The following is a 22408-nucleotide window of genomic DNA, read 5'->3' on the forward strand; positions in this document are numbered from 1 at the left end:
ATCAGTTTACAGTCATTTGTTCCACACAGCATAACCTAGTTACAATACTATGGGCTGCAGCGCTGAGCCTTCTCAAAACAAAACTGAAAGCTTCAACAAATGTTATGCTGCTCGCGTGTCATCGTTGATGAATCATTTGCTGGGACAGACAGATGTTGTTGCATGGGTTTTGTCCCATTCGGCAAAGGCAGAAGAATCTTTTCTCCCGGTCTCCCGGAGCGCTGGAGGCTCCCTAAATAGACCTAGCGCAAGGGTGTGTAGAATGGGACCGCACAGGGTGATGGGTAATGGAGTCATTAATAACACAGACCTCCCTTAAGATGCTCAGATGTTTGTTAGCGAGAGCCACGAGGGAGCGGGGAAAATAGGATGCAATTTGATACAATGAAAAAAAGCAGTGTAAGCTTTTGATGATGATCGTGTTTATGCTGTCATAGGTCTTGTCTGATGGGTTAATTGCATTCACACACACACACACACACACACACACACACACACACACACACACACACACACACACACACACAGATAAACATGTTTCCAACTGTTTCATTAAGGAACCCCTTTTCTATAATCGAGTTAACTGATGGTAAGTCGGGACATATGTTATGGATATTAAACATATTATATTAATTGCTTAACAATAACAGTACAGAACAACTAATAAACTGTACAACCAAGGATTGTTGAAACCCTTGAAGAACTCTTTCATCAAGGGTTCTTTGTACCATAATATTACAGGGTTCTCGGTAGAACCACCTGGGTGGGTTCTAGATAAAACCCTTGGAATATAAAAGCATTCTCAAAAGAAACCCTTGAGTGGATTCTCTGGAAGGGTTCCAAGTGGAACCTTTATAAAAGTTTCTATCAGGAACCTATGGTGACTAGCCATCTCAATCCCCTTGAATCTTTGTCGAGTTTTCGATAGATAATGAAGGGACAATGAAGCCATTTCCTCATACAGTTTTTAATATTTCCATCACATGTGCAACACAAAAAAACGAGGTCTGCCAAATACAGAACTCCATATTTGTACAATACATTTTAATAACATCAGAGATAACTGTCCTTTTGCTGCAGGAGATGGTGATTTCCTGTAAACTGTGTACGAACAATTCTCAATCAAAATGTCAAAACATTAAAGTTTTATACAAAAGTGCATCTCAGGTTCAATGAATGCAAAACATTTACAGAACAGAATGGTTTAAAGTTTTGTATGATGCCACAGTGGCTTCCAGCTTGAGCAAAGAGCAATGGGACACTGCGAAGCAACAAGAGGAGTACTTTGGGCACTCTCCAGGAGAGCCAGGGACGTTTTAGAGTTTAGCAACTACGGTGTATCCCCGAGACAGACTGAAATTGTCTTCATGACCCCCAAATCCGAATGGATTAACTCCCCCACTGCGAAAAAATATGTAGAGATAACAAAACATAAAGAAAAAAAAAATTCCAGTAATCTCCAGGCTTCAACGAGCAGTAAACATTAACAACAGAAATGTACAGGTTGAGTCAGTGGGCTGGAGATTTCCCCATGCTCTGAGAGCCACATGGGAGCTTCACGCCTCTGTTCACGAGCCAACCAGAGGAACTAGCCTTTTCCAAATCTGTGTCACTGCGTTTGCATATATCAGCATCCTGTCCTGTTTTTCTGTTCTCTCTGTGTTGTTTTTTTCTTTTTTTTTTTCCTCACTCTTTTCTGAACTCCAGCGCAGGCAGTGCAGATTAGTCGCACCGCCGTTCTCAGCTGGTCCTCTGGCGGCCATGTTACGACGGACACACAGACAAGATCTCAGCCTATGCTGGTGAATCAACCTTTTTCTACCCCATAATGACCAGCCGTGTCAGGATACAGAGTGACATACTGCGCAGTAGGAGTGGCGCTGATGAAAAGAGTCCTCCTGACAACACTTGCCGGTTCCTACAGCTTCCTATGCTCTCAGTGGCACCCTGTTTCTCCTTTACACAACTGGTTGAGTCCCATCTGGTCTGATTGACAATGTCATTGATCTTTTTTCCCCCCCTTCCTCTTCTTCTTCTTTTTTTGGACAAACATTTTGAACTGTACATTGGCAAATACTGTATAAGATTGCAATATAGCTGTAGTTAAGCAACACATGAAGAATTCTATGTACAAACAAGTTGGCTTTTTCTTTATTTTTGAAATAATGGTTAGTAAAGACGGAGAGGGTTCTTTTATGTTCTTTCCCCCTCTTTCTTTTATTTTTCTTTGCTTTTGCTTTTCTTTTTTCTTGCTGTGGCATGGTTCCTTGTGGTGTAACTGAATCGAAAGTTCAGTGCAAGACAGTCAGTGGGAAACTGCACTGACGGTAATTGGCGGTCAGACATTATTCTCCGCGTCATGTGATCCTTGTTCTCGGCCACGGCGCTGATCTTTGCCATGTTAGCTGCTGTGCTGAGTCAACGTGTGGTTCTGCAAGGACACAAAAAGAAACAAGGGGAGACGTTATGATCACATACAACAAACACAGCTTTCATTTTGCTTGTGCTCAAAGGACACTAAGACATCATTCATCTCCCACACTGAGTACACTAATGCACAACCCTAACCCTAACACCTTTAATTTATCGTAAATGTTATGATTGACAAGCACCATCTTTTGATTATCTTGGCATTTGAACACTGTCATCATTAGGCTGTCATTATCCAGATGTGTGGATCAATGGCAGTTGGTTTGGGATTAAGCATAGTTAAGTCTTGGTCTAACACAAAGGCACAGGACCACTGACAGATAACATCCCATTCGTCAGAAATCCAGCCTCCTGATCAAAGGCTGTGTCCATGGAAACAAATCCATAACAAGGCACTGACACACCTGATGGAATATCATCCTGAGAGTCTTGTTTATCCAGCGCCTACACGTATTGAATGTGCCGCAAATGTACAGTGCAGAAGCAGAAGGAAAAAAAAAAAAGTTGAGAAATGCTTTAGGTGCAGCAGGTGAGGCCGTTGATGATTTGATCCTCCACGCTGCTGTGAATATGTAATGCTGCACAATCTACTATGACAGGATAACAAGCTGACAATATCACTCTGTTTTGCTGTATCGCCCAAATTTATGCAGGCACACACACACAGACCGTCGAGAGTGGTTGTAGTGGGGCAGCTGTGCCAGGTTCTTTAAAGGGAGTGTGGACCAGGGGGTGTGTAACTGGTGTCCCTGGTGGGCTGAATCCAGGTCATCTTTTGAAGTGACTGCTAATCCCTTTAATGCAAACTACATGCCCCACTTGCTGCGCTCTGTTTAAAACACGGCCTTGGACTCTCTAAACTGGCATGGACTAGACACACCTGTCACGGAGTCATCAGCACGCATGCATGCACAAATACACACACACCCCAGTGCACACATACATTTTATTGTGCACAGAAGCACAGAATGAAGTGCATGTATATGAAAATGACATTTTAGTGCTAAAAGGAATAGTCCTGATTATTAGATGTGGGGTTATATGAGGTACTTATCAATATTCAGTGTATTAGCTACAGTAGTTAGAGGGCCAGCATGCAAGGGGCACCAGCATGGAAGGTAAACAATATACTGCTGTGGGCAGGGTCAGCAACAAAAGGTATTTTAGGCAGTTAAAAAAGGTCCAACTTCAGTTCAAGTGCAGGCTATGGCACACTTAGAATATTTTCGCCACTTCACTTTGCTGTCAGACAGCCTTTTCTGGTGGGAAACCGCTGTTCTATAAGCCATTTATCGCTGTTGCCAAACCAACCAAACACCATTGGTGAAATCAGTTACTCACAGAACATGGAAGTTGCTCATCTGCTGCAGCCTTGAACTGTTAGTCTGTTTGTGTTATTATGGGATATTGGTGTTATAAACAGCTAGCTCAGATACACAAAAGTCACACAACGCACACAAACAGTTCAAGGCGATAGTAGACCAGCAACACCTATGTTCTGTGAAGTTAACTTAATGATTTTGTGTATGGACTTGATTTGAGTTGATTTGGGGAGAGTAATATTTGGCTCATACAATGGCAGTTTCCTCTCGGAAAAAAGATGTCTGCCAGCAAAGCAAAGCAGTGAAAATATTAAAAATGTATCATATACTTCAACTGACTGGCCTTTTTTAAGTTGCTAAAATGTTTGTAGTAATAAATTGTTTAGCCTCCATGCTGGTACTCTCTGCTTCTCCAAACTCGGGGCCTGTCGACCAGCACCTACTGTAGGTAAGCTTTGATAAATACTACCCCGCTCCAAATAATCCCAACTACCCTTTTAACTAGTTTTAAAAAAGAGAAAAGGAGAGAAAGAGACAATCTGAAATGATTACTGCAACCTGAGCGAAAAGGTTTACCAAAGCAGTCACCTTCAGTCCTGTTGGTGCAGAATCCCTCGGGCAGCGCTAGGAGACGACTATTAGCCCCCCTTGCATTCATTCCTTCCCTCTTTACCCTTTCAGCTGCCTCCATATAAAGCATTTAAACACCTCGACAGCTTTCCTTTCAGCTAGGGCGATTACTTCCCGACAGGTGGGGTAATAAGCTGTTTGACGGGGAGCAGGAGTGTGACCCCTGTAAGGGTTAGCGTGGCTCGCCTGGGCCCTGCTCTCCCTTTTTTAAAGAGGCGGCCCCGGACAGCTCCTCTGCTTCCCTCTCTCCCTCTCTTGCTGAAATAAAGCTCCTTTAAGTGAGTCTGGGAGGAGACTCCCAACGGGATGCTCCCTCTCCCTCTACCTCACCTCCTCCCCTCTTTCCTCCTCACACTCCACCAACCCCCTACCCCCCGGTGAAGACATCCTTGGCGTTGCTGAGGAGGGACAGGAGCACGGCAACCTTATTAATGAATGCGGCCCATTACCCGTCAGCCTGGCTCCTTGGCGACTCCCAGAAGCCCCTGCAGTACGTGACTTCAAATGGCAGGATATTGACACGAGGAGAGCAAAGCGGCTAGGACTGAGTGTGTGTGTTCATGTGTGTGCGTGTGTGTGTGAAAGAGAGAGAAACAGAGAGAGAAAATTTGTGCTCGACTGAGTGTGCATGCCTTTGTGTGAGTGTGCCAGTGTGTCTAGGTGTGTGTGTGTGTGTGTGTGGACCCCAAAGGAACGTAGCTCCTTGGATATAATGTAGGGCTCGTAACAGCTATTAGAGGGGAAAATAACCCCTCTGGGGAATGGCTCCCCCCACTGCATGTCCCAGCTCTGTCTGACACACACTGCATTCTACCTTTTCCTTAAACATGCCAGGAGTTTTCTCACTGAGGGCTTTCTCAAGGACGGTGTTAAACGACTTCAGTGGCTGTGGCAGCCATGCAGACTAAAGGGAAATAGAGGAAAAAGAGGGGCGAAAAAAAAAAAACGTTAAAAGAAAATGAAACTGATACCTTTATCTCTGTGGATACTGAACTCCACAGAGTAGCTATAAACTGTTCTGTGTATGAGTATGGAAGGTGGATGGGAAGGAGAGGGGCGGGAGGGAAATTCACTTTCCAATCTTCATCCTTGTCAAGTTCTTCAAGTACCTCTGCACCAGCGCTGTGTAAATTAAATACCAGCAGTATCCAACCACAAATGTCAAATTAGATGTGAAACACCTCATTCACATCTTGTGCAAGAAAATGACCAAAATGTAGGGTTATGATGATAACCACATTATAATGAAGTTGAGCTCATTACCATCATCACTGCAAATTTAATATTGAAAGGTCAATCTCATGTTGATCTATTAATACGTCTGTGAATTAGTGCTGTCACACACAAGTCAGAAGCACAGCCTCTGATTGGTTGATAAGTCAGTTACACAAACTCTGATTGGTCAACAGACTCATCCTAAGGCTTCTTGGGATTGCCAGTGGGAAACTAACAACATGTTTACAACAATCACAACTGTTAACAAAAAACATTTGGTGTTGATTTATTTTGGGCAGATGGTATTTACACCATACAATATGTATATAGCCATGGCAGAGGCAAGCACCCGTGTCCACAGCCAACAATGCTAATTGGACCGAGGATGTTGCCTCTTATAAACCATGAATATGTTGTTCTTTGTAGCTAAAATAAGGGGCTTTGGTTGAATAGCCTAAGGTAGAAATAGACACACATATTTTACCATGTCTCCAAGAAGGCACTGTAGTTCAAGGCTGGAGTACAAAGCTTGTGAATCTGACACAATTACACCGGAGCTGACATTGTAAAAGTACAAGGCCAACATTTCTTAGGGTTGAGAAGCTGCAACAACTGACAATATTAACTGATATAATGTAACCTGTAATGTACATTTACTGCCAGAGTGACAACTTACTGCTCCGCTATGAGCATCACTGTCACTCTCTGTCTGCTACTGGCTCTCTCTCTCCTACTTGCACACTGCACACACTTACACACTGCTCTATTCCTGAAAGGCACTAGACTACACTTATAACAGTATATTTCAATAAAATTAAAAAGAATAAGCTATAATTAAGCAGTTAGAATATGTTGCTTTGTCACCACTGTAAGAAAAAAGCCATACCGTCACAGCCCTACCAAAATGTCCACTGCCCCGGCAAGGAGGATGTCACTAATGGTGTCACACCAGAATTACCGCAATTTAGGATTAGATGCCCTCCATTAAGCCTTTTAGCTCTCATCCTGACTTCCCTCCTTCAATGCCATCCCCCTATTCCCCCTGAAACTCTGCCATTCCCCTCATCATCCATTTCCTTCCCTTCTATCCAACCCTTAATCTCCTCCTCGATCCTTTCAACCACCTGCTGGCCACACAGGCCTGCTGCAGGGCCCAGTTACCAGCAGTGTTCAGGTAAACCATAGCAGTCAATTCTCCACTAAATTAAATTTTGCTCTGATCAATAATGCGCACCCGCTCCTCCCTTATGAAGACTGGCTGCATTGGCTCGGAGCGAGCCTCTTCCTCCTCTCCTATTCTCTCACCGGCTCTGTGCCACCGTTAAACCACCACTTTCATCTGATTACATCACCCCACTGCAACGCCCTCAGGGGTAGTGGAAGAGGAGGGGGGGGGAACATCCGGCAGGGGTCTTGTGTACCCATGCAAACAGGTGCAACATGTCTTAGGAATTTAACGCTGCTGCAGAGAGGGTGAGGAAAAAAATGGGGAACGATTGGGGAAGAGCAGAGAGGAGGAAAGTGCAAGGAGGCTGGGGAGTTGATTTATTAACTAATCATTCTTTATGTCGTTCCCCATTGCTCTGGTCTCCATCGATAGCACCCGGTCTCCAGTGAGGCAACAGAGGTGCATCTCTTACATCAGCTTTGCAAAGGAAGGCCAGTGGACCAGCAGACACATCTTCTCTTTCATCTGATCCCGCCGTATTAAACACAATCTTAACATTGTCCAACATCACAGAGAGGAGATGTAAAGCTTAATCGCAACGCTAACAATGTTTGATTATAGCATAACGTTAATACCTGCAAAGCACATGTTACAGTAAGCACACTGTGTCTGTTCTTCTACCTGGTGGTTTTATCCAGCACATAACATTAAACCCAGGCTTTATCGAGTGGTCGCAGAGCTGAGTGAGCAATAACAACTTATAACAAGTAGTGTGCACTTTACACAAGTGAACTTAGCACAATCTGTCGCATTGTGCAGCTCTAAGGAAAGAGTTGTAACGTGCACATTTCTTGCACAACCAAACACTTCACACTGCCTTTGCACTACTGCCTTGTTTCTAGTTACACTGTTTTACCCCATTGACCGGTCTATAAGCTATATCTATTGTCAGTTTGTCTCTGCACTGCTACGTTATGCTTATGCATGTTTATGTATTGCACAGATTTTCTCAGGTTATGTCCTTGCAGTTTTTTATGTTGCAAATTTATGTAGTTGCACTGCCTGGTGGTTTTTTTTTTTTTTTTTTACCTGTTTAACTGCTGCACCATAGGTTCCTGAAAAATAGTATTTCATCCAAAATGTATACTTGTATATGGATGGGCTGACAATTCAGAGAGTCTGAGTCAGAGTCAGTGCTGTAACTGCACATATAGAAGTTTTCTGCACATGTAAACAAAGACAAATTTCTGTCACTATGTCAGTCTAATATAAAACAAACCAACGATCTCATTATATAAGTGATATCATTACTGTTCTTAATACATACATGATATACAAAGGCATGAAAAGCAAACAGTATGCAGGAAGAACTGCAACTACAGAATATAATATTTACAACGCATCATTTTGTGACCCTAAACATGTACATGAGTAAGTGTAGTAAAGTAAAACATTCTTTGGGTGGTAATATAATGTAATGGCAATTAAGGCTGTAATGATAACCATTTTCACAACACAATTATTGCAGGCAAAAGAATTCATGATAACGGTATCATTGCAATGTCAATAGAAAAACTGACAAAATGCTGTCAGTAAAATTCACATTGAACTATGTTTAATGTGCTTTCTGTGAAGTACATTGAAAATACGTGTGTAGGGAGGTAGAAAGAGAGTCTAACTGATTTAAGATCAGTATGTTTAAGATGTGCTGGATTATATACATGATATTGTCATATATATATTGTTAACATGATATCAATATTTCATTTTTAAAATATCATGCTTGTCATCAGTAATGGTAAACAGTGACATCTGTAATATGAATAAAGTGTGAATGTCCCAGTTAAACAGACAGTTTGGGGTATTTTCTAGGAACACTGCAATTGAAAATTTCTGACAAACAAAAAACTTAAAACAAAATGTTAAAAACAATTTAGATTTTGTATTAGTTACAATTATGTAAAGAATAAAGAAATTTATTATTTATGTCTGTTGACGTTCTAGTCTGAAAATGAATCACAAATTTTCTATTGTGAGTCAAGTGAGTGTTACTTACAGTGAAGATTACTCATTAAAGAAACTATTTAATTAGGAGAGTTAAGCACATCCATTTTAAACCCTGCGGCTAAAGTGTCTTATTTAGTTTATCTATAATCAAAAAATTTGAAGGAACAGTCAAACTGTAAACATCCCCCTCTAAGCTCTGATTAAAAGTCTTATCAGTCTGTGCCGAGTCTCTCTCTTATACCCTGCATGGCTGACATTACAGTAAAGTCTGCAAAGCGTCTGCATCTGGAGCACGGGGAGTGTGCACAAAACCACTGAGACCTGCGCGTAGCCGTACTCATCACTCAGGAATTTAATTAACGCATAAGAGAACGTCATCAAACGATGCTAAAACAAAGAACCTGTGGTCTTTTCTTTGAGGCTCCGAACTGCAGGGTGACTTTAAGCAATGAAGTCACCCGGATATTTAAGCTAATTTATGTTTGCGCAATGATTGAAAAGAGGGACAATGGAGCTCAATCAATAACGACCCCGTTGTGTCTCTGGGTAATTTTGAGAAAACTCTGCCACCGTGTGTTTTCTTATCGCTCCAAACTGCTGTGGAGGAATACAAGAGTGCTGCATTCTGCCTTGATGTTTAATGGTGTGTTGAACTCGGTCCAGTATTGACTCAGTCCTCCCTTTGTGCATTCCCTACTGTTGACCAGTCCACTGAGGGAGTAATCCTTTCCTGCTTTGACCTCGGGCCAGGCTTACCGCTGGCTAGTTTAGCCAATGAAGAACACAATCAAATAAATAAATAATACAGCAGTTGGCATTCTCCACAGTCATCACTTATCAGGCCGTGGGGAGGGTTGACCCCAAACACTGTTGTGCCACAACCGGCCCGGTCTCCTTGGTAACAGACTGTCTTGTTTGAAGTGAGGTGCCCGGGGAGTCATGGTCATACAGTAACACGGCGCTCAGCTAGGGTGGAGTTGACAACGGCGATGGATTTCAATGTCTTCCATGTGTGTCATTTTGTGTGCGCTGGTTTTTCGCACTTGTAAAAATATATAATAAATCCATAATGTTTGAAATGCTTTGATTAGATGTCTAACTACCACCAAGCAAATGCTTCTGAGGTGTAACCAGAGATGACGGACCACCCTTTTTGTGGGCTGGTGCTTTGTAGCTCCAAATGATACTCATTACCCTGTCTAAGTAGACAAGTGAATGGTACTAGAAACACACTATGCAGTGATCCTGCTGTTTGACTGAGGTAGCAAAACAACTGCACAACTGCTGTGTTATTATGGGGCCTCATTAAGTGAGGAGAGAGTGGGAGACAGGGAGAGGGAGAGCAATAGAGAGGGAGAGAGGGCCAGCGAGAGGGAAGAGAGAAAAGAGAGGAAGGGAAAAAAAAACACAAGAGAGCGATACAAACTGTATTCTGAGGTGATAGCAACACACAGATGCCTTTCCAGCCAAAATGAAGACTATGACTAAAGAACCCAATTAAGGGCTTTCTTAGGGGAGCCATCTTGGGAGGGGGATGGGTCTTCCTGGGACATGAGCCCTGGGCTACATCCTCTAATTAGACAGAGCGAGGGGGGAGGATCTCTGCCTGTCACTGGGAGGGAGATGGGGTCCATGGGGTTCCACATGTCAGTCCCAGAAACAAAACACAATTACTCTCACATTTAACCACTTCAGTCAGGGACAGACTTTGACTAGGGACGCTACATATCACCCCCTCCCTCTCCTGTGCTGCTAGATATGCCACTTCACAAACGCGGAGATTTTTGAGGACTAAATTTTCTCTTGCGTTTCCACGTCGAGTCGATCTGCACTCTCATGTTTTCCCTCTGAAATGGGGGAGCGAAATGGAAAATTAGCTTTTAATTGACCGGTGTCATTCAACATTCACACTGAAGAGTTAAATTACTTTGCTGTTGTGATGTGTGTGAACATGAAATTCGAGTGGGAATAATTGTTCTAATGCTGTTTATTTTGGCCTCGGCTGCATTTTGTTAACATCATAACAACATAATAGACACTTGAAAAATCAAATCACTACAGGCAGTAAATTAAACCTGTGGTGAATTTCCAGAGAAGCGCTTAAAATGGCATTTATCAAAGTTGTTGAAAAAGTCAACTAAGAAAAGTAAAGGAGACATGTTTGAGGGAGAGATCCGGTGATGGATTCTAGCACAGTACGCCAAGCGTCTCCTCTTTGTTTGGATTTAACTTTCCCCAGTGGTGCAACACAGGAAAAAGAAAAAAAGAACAGCTCAAAGGCTTCTGGGAGTTTTTGTCATGTCTCCCTCCAGACAATGTGTTTGCATGCACATATCAGACCCTGGGAGAGACAGACACAAAGACAAATACATACAGCACGCACACAGATGTATACACACACACACACGCACTGAGAAAGAGAAAATCCTCCCAGGATCATTAGGTCTGTCATGCTGTCTAATTCTGATCCACCTACAAAACTAGAACACCACTATTGTGATACATCACTAGTCTTCTAAGGGTGTTTATGTCCCCATTTACAGTGTGTGTACAGTGTTGTACATAATTATAAATAAGCGTAAATATTAATGATGGCGTCTCACAAGCAGCTGTTTTTTTTCCTAATTCCTTGTTCTTTTATTTTGTAGTGCAACTTTTTGAAATGGTGACAGAATTCTGAGCACCTGGGGTGATGAAGAAGAAAACAAGTTGTCATATAAAAGGAGAAAAAATATATATACAACTTTCAAAAGCGTGAAGAGCTGTCACACTTGGCAGATCAAGATATTCAGAGAATATGGGGTGTTTGAGAGCCGCTTAGGGACAAACACACGAAGCTTTGCTTTTGTGCGACACTTTTGGGACGTGGGGCAGTTAGGGCGTTTTTGGGGGCATATTTTAAAATTCATGATAAAAAAAACAGAAAGAAAAACTTCTGGGGAATTAGGTCTCGGTGCTTCATACTGAAGTGTGCCTCATGAAAAGGAAAGGGGAAAAGAAAGGCCTAAAATGTTTTTTAGGAGCCATCATTCATAGAAACAACTTTAGTATGCTGACTTCTTTGGATGCATTTAAAGGAATAGTTTGGGTTATTTTAAGTGGGGTTGTATGAGGTACTTAACAATAATTATATAGTAATTAATAATATAATTAATAATATAATTATACCATAATGAATAATAATTAGCTACAGTTGATGTAAAGGACCACTGTGGACAGGGTCAGCAACAAAAGGTGTTTTAGACCCTTAAAAAGATACCACTGAAAAAGTTAATATCAGTTTAAGTGTATGCTATATTTAGAATATTTTTTTTTTTTTACTTTACTCTGCTGTCAGACAACCTTCTCTGATGGTTTTCTCTCCAAATATGGCTCTCTCCAAACTGACCAAACTCCATAGGCAAAATCAATAATTTTACCTCACAGAACATGGGAATTGCTGGTCAACCACCACCTCCATCAGTAAGTTTGTTTGTGCTATTGTGTGACTTTAAAAGGATAGTTCAAATTCACTGAAGTCACATAATAACACAAAAAACGCTCAAATCGAGGCGGCAGTAGACCAGCAAATCCTGTGTTCAGATAGGTAAAATTACTGATTTGGCCTGTGGAGTTTGGTTAGTTTGGAGAAACTGATATTTGACTGATAAACTGATATTGATTTTTTTTTTAGGTGGACATTTTTTAAGTGGCTGGAATGCCTTTTGTTGCTTTCTCTGTCCGCAGCAGTTAACTGCTTAGCTCGCTCTCTCTGATTCTCCTAACAGTGACATCGATATGAACTTCATACAGCCGCACACCACATAATCGCAACTATCCCTTTAATCCATTTCATGCTCTCTGTCTTTCTCCTCTACTCCACCCCCCCTTTCTCTGCAACTGTCCATCTCTCACTTTCTCTCCCTATTTTCTGTCTTGGATGGACGTTATGACACGCATAGCTGTTTACACCTGCTGACCGTGAAGCCTATAAATATGCTTAATTAAAACAGTGGAATTGGTCACAGCTTGGCAATAATGGCTATCACACGGGGAGAGGAGAATCTCATTTGTGTGGGGAAGTAGAACATGATGCAGATGTGCTCTTGTCACTTTCAGCACTCATTAAGGCCAGGGAGCTTTGGATTGTCTTTGAAGGAATCCTTTTAAAAGACACTCCAATTAAGGTACGTGTCCTGCGGGCGTCTGAGGAGAGGGAGAAGTCGTACAGTACCCCAGTCCTTCCACTCCTCCGTCGACTTAACACATGACTTACAATCTCGTGTCACTTCCAAGGAATGATAATGAAATTGGAGGATGGAAAGGGGGAGAAAAAGACAGCCCAGCTTAAAAGGAACAAGGGAATCTCACGCAGAAAATGTCATCTTCACTGTTGTGTAACTTCAATCTCATTGTCTCGTCTTTGGAGGAATTGGGATCGTTGGGAGAGGAGCCTCCGATTGCAGCCCTCCAGTACGCCGCATCGCTGGAGGAGCTGAACTTCTCTGTTTCTTCACAAATGAACTGCACTCAGAGAAATGTCAGATTTAAGCTGTGGCTAATACTGCGCATCCATCAGTTAATGAATCTGGCTAATTAATCCAGCCTAGCAGCATTGTCAGTGGCTCAGTTCCTTTCGCAAATGTGAGAAGCTACTGTATCTGAAGCCAGCGCAGAGGGAAAAGGAAGTTTATTATCAAGTTTCACATTGCAATGTGGCCTTCACTGGAACCCAGAGAGGGTTTTTTTTCTCCTCTCATAAGGGGGCAGCTGCTTTAAAAATGACAGGACAGTGGGTCTTATTTGGGAGAGCGGATGCAGTAAAGCCATGTCTCCTTGCTGCTCAAGGGGTGGGCAGTAGTTGAGGGTCAGCGAGAGCGCTGCACAGCCAGCCCACTTGCCCTCCCCATCAGCACCTCATGAAATATCTAGACTTTGCTCCATATTTTAATGGGGTGAGGGAGAGGGATGCACAGGGTGGAGGCTGTGTGTGATGGTGGAGGGGAGTCCTCTGGAGAGTTTCGAGGGGAATGGTGGTCTATGCATCTCACTGCTTATTTTTTTGTCTGTGAAAGGAAGAGGAAAGGGAGAAATGGAGGCAGAGAGAGAGATTATTCTCCTTTGGAATCTGGATTCTGGGGCACACAGGCCCAGGAGTCAGTCAATCTGGCCGGTCTGAGGGGGGTGGCTGGGCGGGGGGTCCTAGGAGGGCTGATTAGACGGATGCTCTCCCATCATCCATCTCGACAGGCTGGCGAAAATTGGCTAGCCCCTTGCAGGGTAGAGTTCACGGGGGGAGGCGGTGGGGGAGGATGTGGAGCGGTGCACTGGATACCTGTCACAGCCTTTGGTCTGTTTCAGGATCTCAGCAGCAAATTAATAAAATATCGTTCCTGCTTCCCTTTACCTGCCGTGGCAGCTCTCCCTCTCGCCGCTCCTTCTCCCAGCTTGCACTGGCCCTTTGACCCCTCCGACTACTGTGAGAGATGAGGAGCCCAGGCAGCCTGCGAGTGGGCCAGAGTGTCAGGGAGAAATAGGGAGAAACTCCAAACTCAAGACCTGGCAAAGAGAGAGCGCTTCCACTTCTCTCGCTGCTGGAAGACAGCTCCACTTCAGACAGACTGACAAACGACTGCCCCATGTCAGTGAGACATTTTGAAGTGTGATGCATGGGAAATGGCAACAGCAAACAAACAACTAAAAACAAGACTCCGACCTGCACCGTTTGTTGAAAGCTTTAACTATAGACAGTGGAAAAGGCAAATCTTACATCCAACATTAGTTGAGGAGTTTCATTTTGAAATAATCTATGAAAAAATACCCAAACCTTAAAGTGACACCTCACTCCAAAATCAAAAATACATTTTTCATCTGGCCTGTTGTGCTATTTACCCATCTAATTAAGGGTGCAGATCTCATTACAACTTAGGGAGGGACAGCAGTAAAGGTCATCCCTGGACTTATATGCTCAGAGCGGGTTTAGGGGTTAAGGAAGCAGAGCAGAACGACTCAGAGTCACTATTTGACTCACTATTTTGAATGCAGTTTGTGCTTATCATGTGAACTTTTACTACAAGCCGAGAGAAGTAGAACACAGGTTGGTTTTAGCTCCGCTTTCAGTGTTGCTACACTGTTTACAAGGTTCATTATTAGAGGGTAGGTCAGCTCAAATTATGTTAATTGTTCACGTTAAAATACCCTTCTCTCCTGGCAGTCTTTTGAGCGGGCAGATTGTAAAGCCAAACTCCATTCTTAAAGCAGGTGTTTTATGGTAGAACCTTATTTTTTCACAATAAAAACTGTTGTTCCACCATCAGTAAGACTCTTTTCAGATTCACTTCAGTCTGCAGGCACAATCAGCACACGTCATTTACTCAGTAACATCACTAACTAACCTGTGCTTGCCACAAATGGACACTAGATGCGCTGACTGGCCCAGCACTACACCACCAGACGAAAGCGACATATGTGGTTCACACTTGGTGTGTAAGAAAGCGTTGATATGTGAAACGGTATCCGTTCTCAAACCCAATGTGTTGTGATACCATGACACATGCTAAGATTTGTAACAGTGATTCATTTTGTTTTGTTTAAACCCCCGAAACACAGTATCTTCATTGCTGTGATTGCATTAAAAGGGGGAAGTTTTTATCCATATTGTGTTACGTTCTTTGTACTACTTTTTTTTTTTTAAAATATGTTCAAAAATATCACCTTACTTACAGTATCGCAAATTTCCTCAGTGTGGGATCGATAAAGTTTATCTTAATACACAGCCCTAGTTCATACCACTGAGCAGGACAGACAGGGAGTACATAAACAAAAGCTTCAAAAAGTGTTGTGTTTAAGTGTGAATTATTTAAAAAGTGGTGTCTGCTTCTATTAAATATATATATTTTCAATCACATAATATATTTCAAAATAATTTATTGTAGGTGAACTTAACTTTTTTTTAAGAGTTGGGATGGACAGATCCCCTCTGGTTGCAGCCAAGCATCGAGTTTGTCTAGGCGTGAGTTGCAGATTTTGGAGATATTGGTTGTAGAAGTGTCTGCCTTCTCTTGAATAAATAAGTGAATTGGCTTGTGGTGCTCAAAGCACTGAAAAAATACATTTAAAAAACTCAAACGCAACGTCTCTTTTCAAAAAGTATGACCTTGGTTTACTCAAGATTATCTGCAGCCTAAGTTGTGAGTGGTTTCATATAGGAACTACTTTCTTACTATACAAAGAAATATCTCCAAAACTCAACAATTTACGCCAAAACAAACTAGATGGATAAATAGCACCACAGGCCAGATGAGAAATATGCATTCTTGATTATGGACTGAATCACCCCTTTAAAGAATCTTTGATTTGGTCACAGCATAAATAAACTGATGTTGCACATTCTTCTGTGCCACTGCGTAAACAGCATATGTGCAACACATCTATATGAACTACATATGTGTGTTTGAGAGTGTGTGCATGCACTCACATGGGACCGCCTTTAGAGTATGGCACAGGTTGAGCATAATGATCGTCTTATCCCCCAAGCTCATCCCTGCTCTCCTTTCATAACCCCCTGTTTCACAACAAAGTGCCATAGGTCTTTCATGTTCTACTCTTGTCTCTTCACACAGAGTGTAAAACAATATAATCATGCATGAAACAACACCTCCGGGAGGTGGAGATCACTTCAAAAAGTAGGAAAACATCCCCAGGTTATTTGAGATTGTTTACAGGTACCTGCAACAACGCTGACTGTATGGAGAATGCTCGTACCAATGAGAGATGAAAATGTGATAAACAGGAGGCCTTGGCATGAATGAAAAGACTCCATGTTGGCAGTTTGGTGGAACACGAGCCTTGTTAAATAACCTTCTACGTGGTAGAGCTGCATGCTGGTGGATGGTGGATTGTTTTATTCATGGTTGCAGTGCTCAAATGACCAGCAGATAATGATCGCATTCACCTTCCTCCTGGCAGACACACGCCTCTGTGTTTACAACCTGAATCTCAATATGAAAATCGTTGCCGATCAATGGGCGGCCAAGCCCTGGATACCTCCTCTGGCTACCCGTTAATACATAGTGCTGCTAATCCAAGTTTCAGGTATGTACTTGAAAGATGTGGTCAGGAGCTACTCTATGCGCTTAAAGGCGAATTAAGAACAATTTAAGTGATTGGATTGAACACGGCGGTTATAGACTACTCATATTTTAATGATTCAGTTTCAAAAGGTAATAGAAAAAGATCTGGATATGAGAAGTGCGCCATGTGTACGGTAGAGAATCCCCCAAACAAAACAGAGCTGCTTGAAAACACCACCACAGTGAAATAATATAATAAGGTCTGTTTCATTTTTTCAGGTTCTCCAAGGACCGGAGGAAAAGATTGCTAGAAAATGGATTATCTCTCTAACATTGCGAGTTCATAAGTCCAACTACTAACTTTGTTGAAGGGCAGATACGGTCTCCCCGAGGACAGAGCTCATATTTAGCCATGAGGCCTCCTCTGTGATTAGGAGGGGAGATGCAGGCATATTGACTCAACTGTGTTTTTGCCTCTGCACTGTATGTAATTACCTCTTCAAAAACGAACATTCCACTAATCCTCTAATTCCAGATATTTTAGTGCTCTGCTGGTCTAATAAGCAAATCAAATCATATCTGCACATCACAAATGAGTTTTGGAAACGGACTGAAATAATTCCTTCTGAGTCTCTCATCCCAGCCGGGACGGAGGGGACAGCCGGAGTGCGGTGAGCGGTGTTTAGTGTTTGTTAAGCTGTCATGTGTGATTAGCGGTCGCGCTTTCTGCTGGTGGGCCCTTTTGGCTCTGCCAGCCCGAGGCTCACCTGTAACTCTGTCTGGAAGAAGAACTTCTGTGGGCACTGTGAGCAGTCGTAGATCTTATCCTCCTGGCCGTGGGCGGAGAAGATGTGCTGCTGGAGCTTGTTGGCGTGGACAAACACTGCTCATAGACAGGGGAAGGAGACACAGGAACAGAGGAAAAGACATTTATGAATGTTAGTGCAAAAGACTTTCTTATGGTGTTTCAAAAACTGTCACTGCAAGTAAGGTTGGGTACCATTCACATTTGAACTAATATGGTACTGACATGGTACCTGGAATCATGACCCAGCGATACATTTTTTTGTTACTTTACTCTCTCTCACAAATGTTGATTTCATACTAAGGTTTCAGACAAGCTATTGAATCTCAAACACTCTTTTAGCATACCAAATAGCCAGTGGCTACATGTTGGCTAATGCTAGTAAAAATGGTAAGCCAACCAAGACAGTGTGAAAAAGCCCAGTTACATCCAACTCCAACTAGCCCATTAATCACCTAAAGATGTCGATGAAGTTGTCGATGCCTTATGTAAAGTTTTGTTGTTCATAAAGGGTTGAGCTACACTATTTTGACGCTGGGCTGCAGGCGTGCTAACATTAGCTGCAGCCGCTGTGGGGGACTTGGCTTGGCAGTCAAACACTGTACACTCTTTAAGGTTGCACCAAAAAACATTGTCAGATTTTACTCAGTTTCTAAATATTACAAATTGTTGTTGCTGTTTCCTGCTGCTAGCATTGAACTCTGTGTGATGTTGGATCTTTAGATGTTTACTCAAATTGCTTGTGTTGAGGGAGCTAATTTTCATAAAATGGTATTGGGTGTGGTGGTAGCGGAGTAATTTAATGAGTACAAGTACAGTCTGTACATTAGTATGTGAGTAAAAGTGTGCAGTATCGGAATGATACCCGAAACTGGCACTGGTATCGATGCATCCCTGACACTTCATCCTTTACATATTTTGTGGCAGCTTTGCATTTCACATTACAAATATTGCAGCGAGTCGTGTCTGCGTCAGATTTTGACAAGTTTAACCACACTTTGGATCCCTATTTCCCAGACTGTGACTTTAACAAACTGCAGGGGTAATTTCACTCTCTTTCTCTTTTTTTCACCCTAATGAACTCCAAGATACCAAAATTTGACTTAACATTAATCGGTACTCAGTAGCACCGAGAATTCGGTCAGTACTCATAAAAGGACAGAGCTTGGTACCCAACCATAACTGTAAGATGCCTCTACTGTTTGTTTGTTGACTGTGGTAAATTAGAGTAGGGCCTCGTTGCCTGCATTAAGGGAACAAAGGCAACATCATAATTGCATCTGCATGAATAAAAATTGAAGACAGACTATGTCAAATGGCAAGGAAAATTACTTAATTACAAACAAATGAATGCACTATCAACAATAGAAAAAACATTGTTATGAGATATATAATTGAAAAAAAAACAGAGAACAATTTAGATGTTAACAGTGAAACTAGAGTGGTCATATTCATGGCACTAGAGCGAACGAATGCATAATGTTTTGGGAATAATGATGCTCTTTATTTAGCGCTACTGTGGGGACAACAAGCCGGAAAATAAACAACCACAAAAAATTGGCATGGCTTCAAGTGCAAAACATGGCCTCCATTAGTCTACATAGCTAATTATATTGACAATATAAATATTCATGGTGTTGCACTACTTATTCATGCAGACTCAGACTGCATTCACCATCATATAAACACACAACTCGCTGGCACTTAAAACATATACCATACATTTGTGCTTTAATTAAGCCATAGTCCACGCTGGAAAGCTAAGGGGGATGCAATTGTGTGCGTCTTGAGTGTGTGTGCGAGTGTGTGTGTCTGCATTCTCCAAGGAGCACTTCAAACATGCCGTTTGTTATCCCAGACCCTTGTGCTTTAAGGATGGCTGTCTAATCTCAAAGGTCTGGATGCTCTGGAAAAGTTAGCATGTGGGGGCTTCATTTGAATTTCTTACAGCTCAAAATAACTTTTCTTCTAATGCATGCACCGTGGGGCCACAAGGAGAGGGAGGAAAAAAGCACAGCCACAAAAGGTGAGGTGTCTGTCGGAGATGGCTTTGGGGTCGCTGCAGCCCCGTGGCGGGGCTCTGCAACATTAACGTGTCCCAATTTGAGCTCACCTGGGAGAGTGGTTATTAATTATTGAGCTGCGTACACTTGAGACGCACTCGGCTTCATTGAATGTCACACTCCTGACCTGGGAAATAAAAGTTTAGATTCAAAGCAGACACACTGTGGCGATGCTCTCAGACTGCTAATGCCTGGGTGACAGCTGTCTCTGGAACATGGCAGCATGTTAACCAGAAATGAACAAACCTCCTCTAATGAACAAACAACAACTCCATGGTCCATTTCTGAAACTAATGACCACAACAATATGAAGACAAACATAATTCCAGATAGATGGCTGGTTTTACAGTCTGTTACAAAACATTTAACGCTCAAGGTTAAGGCCTAAGCCATCATGCACATTTGTGCCTCTTTTATGCTCTAAAAAAGATGACAATTTTCTTTGTGGGGAATACATGCTCTGAAAGGGAAAAAGCGCTGATAAACAATAGCGTTTTTCTTTTGCTGTGTTTTGTCTGCATATACAGTACAGAAACAGGTCACAGCAGCTGCAGGAAGCCTTCATTATGTCTTTGGCTAGAGGAGGAAAAAGTCAATACAGCAAAAATAAAAATGGATTTGAGACTTGGGGGGCCTTCAAATACTGTACAATAGGACCAAACACAACTGAGATGTCAAGTTCGCTGTTTCTCGCTGTTTACATGCGTATCTGGTCCAGTTCCAGCAAGAGACACATTTAATCACTTATGCATTTATCACTTTATAGCTCTGCATTCATTCATGTGCAAGTGTGCAATGATTTAAAGTGCACTTTAAAATGCACTAATGGCACCTACAAGACAACAATAAATACTGAATGGACTTATGACGTTTAAGGCAAGGATGTAAATGGAAGCTCAAAAACTTTTCAGCTAATTTATAGGGTGTAGTGAGACATTTTAAAAGGCTTGGGGTATATTTACGATTGCTAAAGATGATTGGAAAATTCAGTGTTTGCTAAACTGTGGTAACCATTTAAGGGTGCAATGCATAAGAACTGCATACTTGCTGAATTTATACTCCAGACAAACAGGGGGCAGCGTATCAACATAGTAACAACTAACTACTGCTAACTGTAAGCTTAGCTGTCGTTAGTTGGTTACTGAGCACCGGGGGAGTGTTGGTGTTGGTACACTTCTAGAGAGAGCAGGAAAGCGTAATCAGGGTCAGCAGCCTCCTAGTGAACATGACTACGACCGAACACAGCCTCTGAGAAGACATGGCGGACGGGGACAGTAGAGCTGAGCTATACTACCACACTACTGCCTCTTGAGGTACAAAGTGGTATTATGAAACACGATGGGCCTGGACTAGCTGGTTAGCATGTTAAGTTCAGTAAAAATCTCTGCAACAAAATATTTAGACGTCTTTGACATAGCATCAAAACTGTTGATAATTTTAGTTTTGAATGTTTTAAACTAAATTTCTTACACATTGCTCCTCTAATTAGTAGTATGAGTTACAATTAAGACAATTTCTCCATTGTCATTCCACAAATTAGCATGCAATGTGTATGACATTGTATTGGTATTTGGCAGCTCGAGTCACATATGAAATATGCCATTGCAATGCCCATTTAGGGGAGGGAGGGGCACAGCCATGTCTTCCAAGAGGGTTAAAATGAGGACATAGAGAAACGGGGAAGAAATAATCCAACACCACATCCAAACAGGATCAGTGGCTGGCCATTGTGTCTCTCCCTGCTGAGAATGAGAGAGAATAAGGCAGGGAGAGAGAGAACTTTGTGGAGTTTGTTGGCTGTGGAGCCAGAGCAGAGCGGAGCTGAACAGAGCACTGAGCCGGGTTGGGCGTCAGGGGTGTCAGGGCTGAGGGGGCTGAGGGGCCAAGGTCTCCTCGCTGTGGGGGATATTAAGCCCTCTGATTAGATCTCAGGGGCCGCCCATGGCAGACGTCTCCTTTACTACAGGCCCCAGCTCATCTTTATTTTGGCAGGGTGGTGCTCTCTGCAGGCTGCACTGCACCAATACTAAGCTGTTTGTGCAGGGAGGAAAAAAAAGTTTATCCTTTTTTCCCCCTTTCTCCTTTTCATTTATTTATTCGTCTAGCCTACATGTGTTCGTTTCTGCTTAATCCAGGAGTTCACAATGCAGAGGCTGATCCAAATGTTCTGAGGCAACACAAACAAGTCGGCTGTGTAAGTTGATTCGGAGGCTATAAGCTGATAACTACTAATTTTGAGTTAAAGGATCAGTTCACCCTATAATTAAAATTGCATACTTTCCCTCTCACTTGCAGTGTTATTTATCTATCTATATTGTTTTGGTGTGAGTTTTGGAGCTATCAGCATTGAGTGTTTCAGCAGTTTCATGTAGGTGCTATTTTCATTTTGCAGAATCTACCAGAACTACTTTCTTTCTACTAAAAAGAATACGGTTCCTTCATGGGCATGATCACAACAAGGTCTGCGGATTATCCTCAGTAAGTATCCTCAGATTTCTGGATAAAGACACTCGTTTTTTTTTTGTTGCTTTGAGCACCAAAAGCAAAATGCCATTTAGTCCCATTATACCGGAGAGAAGGCAAACATCTCTATAGCTTATATCTCCAAAACTCTGCAACTCATACCAAAACAATCTATATGAATAAACTACACTACAGGCCAGAGAAAAAACGCAGGTTACACTCTAAATTACACCATAAGTTTCGGGAAATGACAT

General features: G+C 42.3%; 1 protein-coding gene across 5 annotated transcripts in view; it reads right to left on the reverse strand.

Moving 5' to 3' along the window:
• Positions 1-951: 951 nt before the first annotated feature.
• LOC146317692 (zinc finger protein 521-like) overlaps positions 952-22408 on the reverse strand; it is a 134178-nt gene continuing 112721 nt past the window's right edge. For all 5 annotated transcript variants that reach the window (XM_084731805.1, XM_084731802.1, XM_084731804.1 and 2 more), the window contains 2 exons: positions 17591-17706; positions 952-2431 (listed from right to left, as the gene is read on the reverse strand). In XM_084731805.1, coding sequence (XP_084587931.1) covers positions 2402-2431; positions 17591-17706 — 146 coding nt within the window. In that variant the 3' untranslated portion in view covers positions 952-2401. The remainder of the gene's footprint in view (positions 2432-17590; positions 17707-22408) is intronic.

This window comes from Lutjanus erythropterus, chromosome 12 (genome assembly GCF_056507025.1).
Source record: "Lutjanus erythropterus isolate fLutEry1 chromosome 12, fLutEry1.hap2, whole genome shotgun sequence".
NCBI classification, from domain to species: Eukaryota; Metazoa; Chordata; class Actinopteri; order Lutjaniformes; family Lutjanidae; genus Lutjanus; species Lutjanus erythropterus.